Below are 5,237 nucleotides of genomic sequence, written 5' to 3' on the forward strand. Positions count from 1 at the left end.
TATATATTTGGTAGCTTGTGCGGTTTCTCCTCCTTATTGAGGGGGACACTGGGGTGGGGAAGGAAGATGCATCTTTCATTGACAATGAGAAATCATGTGATTTGTCATGCGCTTGGATTGTGTTATTAGTATTGTAATAATTACTATAAATATTAATAAACTATTATCAGCGTTATTTCTTCTTCCGAGACTTTCCTCGCCCAATATTTACAAATACCGCACAGTGCCTCGGCAGAGGAGAAACAGAGTAAAGGGGAGGGCAGATAAGGAAAGAAGGGAGAGGAAAGAAAGGGGGGACAAAGGAAAATGGAAAAGGAAGGAAGGAGGGGAAAAAAGCAAGGATGACAAAGATGCTGGAAACGAGGAAGGGGTGAGGAAAAGAGCTCGACAATCAGGACAGTACCACCGTTTGCAAAAGGCCCTCGCCAGCTGTGTCCAAACAGGAAGAAGCTGCCTGTGCTCCTTGTGGACTGGGGGCTGGTGGTGGAAGCGGAGGAGCACAGGGACCCTGGCATGGGAGGCCAGGAGATGAAGAGGAGGGGGAGGAGGAGGAAGAGATGGCATTGGAGGGGGCGCAGAAAGCAGAGTCCCGGGGCTGCCTTTCCAGCCGGGTTTCTTTTCCATGGGTTGGGGCCTGACCACCTGCCCGGGACAGACCCCCACCTCCTCCGCGGTTGCCACTGCAGTGATCCCGCTCGTACTCCTCTTGAGCCCTCTGCATCTTCCGCTTCTTCATCCTACGCTTGTGGATGTGGAAGGTGGAAAGGGACAGCACGATGAGGCAGAAGATGAGTGTGACCAGGACAATCAGCACCAGCGTGGAGGAGAAAGACTGGAAGAGCTGTTGTCCCACCTGCGTGATGCAGGTGCCACCGCCGCCACCTGCGCCGGGACCGCGGGCACCTGCGTTGCCGCTGCCGCTGGCGTTGGGGGAGGCAAAGGTCCGGTTGAGGAGACAAGGTGGCAGCGCCAGCCTCAGCTCTTTCGGCGCCCTGGCACTCATCGGAGCTGGGCTGGGAGGGGCCAGGCCCACCAGGCTTCCTTTCTTGGGCACACCGTTCCCACCAGTCAAGAAGAGGACAGAGCCCACGCCACCCAAAACTACTCCCTGGCGCGGGAGGGAGTTGTGCGCGCAAGCCAAGGACTGAGGGAGCGACTGCTGGCAAGCAAGCCGGCCGGAGAGCTAGTGACGCCCAGGAGATCCTCTCCGGTCCCGCCTTGAACGTGTCTCCACCAGCCTTTTCCTTCGCAGAGGTACCCTGCTGCAAAGAGAACAGGCTTAGTTAGGGTCCCGGCAGCTGCCAAGGGAAGTGCAAAGAACGACGGGGATCTGCCACCACTGCAAAGCGGCCCTCTGAGCACGCCGTCTCAACTGGGCGCTGTCGCTCTGGTCCGCAGCCCGCGGACCCCAGCCCCACCGCTCCCGGCAAGCGCAAGTGCAGCCAGCTGCGGCTCGCGCCACTCGCTCGGAAGGGGTCTGCGCCCGCACCGCGGAGGTGCAGATTACTCAGCAGATAAAGCAGCCTCCCCGCGTCCTTCGCAACTTTCTAATTGCAATAAACACGACAGCCGCCTCCAATGGCGTTCCCTACTTCCCAGAACACCGACTCTCCTTTTGCCTGCGCCCTGGGGACCTCTTCGCTTGGATCCTACCCTCCCCAGCACCACTCCGAGCCGCTAAGCGGGCTCCGGGTACCCAGTCCCGTTCCCCCCACCTTTCCAGACTCTACCTCCCCGGACGGCGTCAGATCCCTTAGGTCCCATTCCCGGAGGGTACCCCTGGCACCATGTCCGCGGCCGCGGCTGACGCACAAGATCGTGCCGGGTCCTTTCTTCAGCCTTCTTCCCCGGCATCTTCCTCCCTGCCCCCTCCTTCCGCCCCCCAAAAAGCAGCTGAACCACCTTTCTCAGCTGAAGCACCTTCCCCTCAAACGCCTCTTCAGCCCAATCTCCCCGTGTCCACCACTTGACAGTATTCTGATTCTTTCTAAGGGAGCTAGAACTGGACGGGGGAGGGTTCCCGCCTGCAAAGTTTGGGGAACGGACCTTCTCTCTGACCTTCCCACCCCAGCCCAGGGCCCTCGGGCTGTTTCTGGGGACCGAGCCAGGTGGACCCGCAGGGCGCAGCAGAGCCTCCTTGCCGCTCCCCAGAGGCAGCTGCAAACTGTTGCACTGCGGAGCGGCGAGGCGGCGCGCAAGCCAGGGCCGGGGCAGGGCGGGGGCCGCGGCTGTGGCCAGGGGTGCCTGCGCAGGCCGCGGGAGCTGTCCTTCCCCACTCACACCCCACCCGTGGGCCTCCGGGCCATCGGATGCCTTCAATCGGACCATTGTCTTACCTGGAGCCGCCAGCTGACTGCAGGGACGGAGCCCCCGCCGCGCGGCTGCAGTGGCGGCTGCAGAAGGCGCGGAGTGAAGGGGCCAGAAGACCGAGCCGCGCTGCCGCCGCCACCGCCGCCGCCTTCGCCGCTGCTTCAGGGAGCTCAGCTCCCAGCCTATTGCCAGAGAGGCCGGTGACGTCAGGCAGCCACCGCCAGGGCTCCAAGCCACCCCTCAGGCCCCCACCCACTCTCATACCCCAACACCTTGTCCTGGCATAGTGAGCCTCTGGCACGCGCATTCTCAGTTTCCTGCGCTTCCCCTTCCCCCGGGACTAGGAGCAGCAACCCCCACCCCCACCGCCACCGCCACCACCCCCACCCTGCCAGCAACCCACCTACAGCACTCCCTTGCAGGGAAGGTTGAAGCTTCAGTTCTTCAGCTGTCGAATTCCTCATCCCCAACCTTTTTCCCAGATAATCTCAGGAACGCATTTGGCACCCTAGAGAAGCGTCTCCCTTAGAGGTACAGATGAGATTTTACCCTGGTGACATGAGGATCCCTCCAGCCCCCAAATCCTGTCTGTCTGTGCTGCCCTTCGTGCATGCATTACAGAAGTGGCAGGGAAATTTGTCAACGCAAGTGTGGCACAACCTGGAACACAAACCTAAACATGAATCAAATAACCCAAATGATCCCTTTTCATCTCTACTGGTCTCCAACTTACCTTTCATTCCATCTGATTCGTGAGCCCACTCTCTTCCCTCACACGTTCATCTCCAGGCCCAAGACTTAATCAATGTATTAAACACCCCTTGTCCTGACAATCTGCACATCCATGAGCACACAAAGTATACACAAGTTTATAAGGCAGGAAGATGAAATTACTCAGAAGAGAGCACAAATGAATGCCCTATGAAATTTCTGAGTATTGTACCTCTCACAAAGTACTCCTTCATTGACACTAACTTTTGTTAAAAGCACTTGGTGTGTTTGCTATAGTATTAAGAATAGCCTTTCTGCAAACTGGATAGAAGTTCTGGAAGGGTCCTCAGCTGCCTGCAGAAATCTTATCAGAGACTAGTGAACTGGTTTAGGACCCTTGCTGGGGGTGGAATAAATAGGAACTATGCATTTAAAATGGGAAAAGCCATGATGGAACCTAGCTAAAGACTTTGCATGGTCTCTGAAAGCACTCAGATGTCTTACTAAATGTGCAGTCTACCTCCCTCCCAGGCCTTCCCACCCCCCCAACCCCCATCTTGTTCTCTTCCTGGTTTTGAATCTACTGCAATACCTGTACAATAATTAAACTTGCTGAATTGAACAATGCAGTATAAATTGTGGGTTTCCTGCTTTGCATCAAAAATGTGAGCTAGCAAGAATGACTGACACTCACTTATCTTCTTATATTTGCTGTACTTATAAAGAAAGAGGGTCTGACATGGAGAGAAAATAGTTGTCTGCCTATAATATTGGGGCCCCTCCTTCTGACCTTGTGTTACAATATAGGCCTATTCCAAACTCTCCTTTTCCTCTTATTGCTCATGACATATATAGAAGAAGTAATACATCATACCCCTGTCCATTTTATTTTTATTTATTTAAATACAAGTCATCTTAGGCTGGGGGAGTAGCTCAGTGTTAGTGTCTGCCTAGCACATGGAAGGCCCTGGGTTCTATCTCCAGCACCACAAAAAGAAAAAAAATGTAATCAGCTTTATTTTCATAACTGTCTCAATAAAAATCTATGTCTATTTAAGCTAATAATTCAGTACATGCTGAATAATGCGTGATTGCTTCAGACCACAGACTGATACCCTTGACTGCCAAAGCCACACAGTTAATGATGGCAGTGACCTCCATCCTAGTGTAACCTTCTTTCCTGGATGAGGGTACCTTATGCCTGAAAAAGTCACCTTCTGTGTTTGGGCATTCTGACTGGTGAGCTGACAGAACTGGTGAACCTTTTGTTAGTTTCATTCTGATCACTGAAGACTTCGCCACTGACACCTGACAGGCAATGCCCCATTTTTGCACACTCTCTTTGCTCCTGAAAAGTTGATTCTAATCAACATTTTGAAAGCAAATCCATTTTTGAATACTCCAAAAGGAGATCTAGCTATTTAAAGAGACTCTTTATAACAGAAAAAAGAAGATTGTCTTATAAAGCAAAGACTCTACACATAATTATAATTAACTCTCAATGATCTGCTTTCTAGATTTGAGGGATTAGTGGGTTTTGCTAGAATATGTTGCAATGGGATTATAATATACATGTAATGGGATTCTTCTTGTACACCAGCTTTTAGGACATCACATGAGGCTGCCACTGTTCTTTAACCTTTTGTTACAAATGAGAGCCATCTGTTAGACCAGCAGTGCTAAAAGTGTCTGGGCCATTTTTATACAACCCATGGAAAGACAAGGTCTTACCCTAGAGAACTTATATTCTATAGCAGATGAATGGGATTCATGAGACAATGATATGTAACTGGAAGTGATTTAAGTAGATTAGTCAGACATTTCCAGGTCAGAAGCTCAGTACATTTTTCTCCTCTTCTCTTTCAAGAAAAATAGGCTGTAGATTCACACTTTTCTTATGCAGAGGACAAATTGGTAAGTACATAGGCTTGGATGTCACTGGTGGTATGATTCAAGCTCAAAGAATAGAGAGGGCAAATAAGAATTTCTCTCGGGCTATAGGATTTTGGTCCCACTGAATTTCCATATAATTTTGACATATCTAGCACAGTGGCAAGGCTTCTGTATAACAGGTTGCCACTCATTTTAACCATTGAACTTCCCAAACCACACTCCACAAGAGTGGAAAACCAAAAAGCTTCTGAGATTCCTAGACTCTTTCCTTCATGGAAAATCCTCTGAGGACTAAGGTATGTTCCAAACATTCAGTAGTATAT

At 51.5% G+C, this 5,237-nt stretch overlaps 1 protein-coding gene across 1 annotated transcript; it reads right to left on the minus strand.

Annotated features, from left to right (window-relative positions):
- Positions 1 to 241: 241 nt before the first annotated feature.
- C2H11orf87 (chromosome 2 C11orf87 homolog) lies at positions 242 to 2,537 on the minus strand. The gene is made up of 2 exons (XM_020154955.2): positions 2,337 to 2,537; positions 242 to 1,262 (listed from the first exon to the last, which is right to left on the minus strand). Exon 2 carries the CDS (start codon positions 1,001 to 1,003, stop codon positions 392 to 394), a length of 612 nt encoding a protein of 203 aa, XP_020010544.1. The 5' UTR covers positions 1,004 to 1,262; positions 2,337 to 2,537; the 3' UTR covers positions 242 to 391.
- Between the last annotated feature and the right edge of the window lie 2,700 nt (positions 2,538 to 5,237).

This window comes from Castor canadensis, chromosome 2 (assembly GCF_047511655.1).
Source record: "Castor canadensis chromosome 2, mCasCan1.hap1v2, whole genome shotgun sequence".
Lineage (NCBI taxonomy): Eukaryota > Metazoa > Chordata > Mammalia > Rodentia > Castoridae > Castor > Castor canadensis.

Excerpts from the sequence above, each read along its gene's own strand:
- C2H11orf87 (XM_020154955.2), bottom strand. The coding sequence starts at position 1,003 with ATGAGTGCCAGGGCGCCGAAAGAGCTGAGGCTGGCGCTGCCACCTTGT.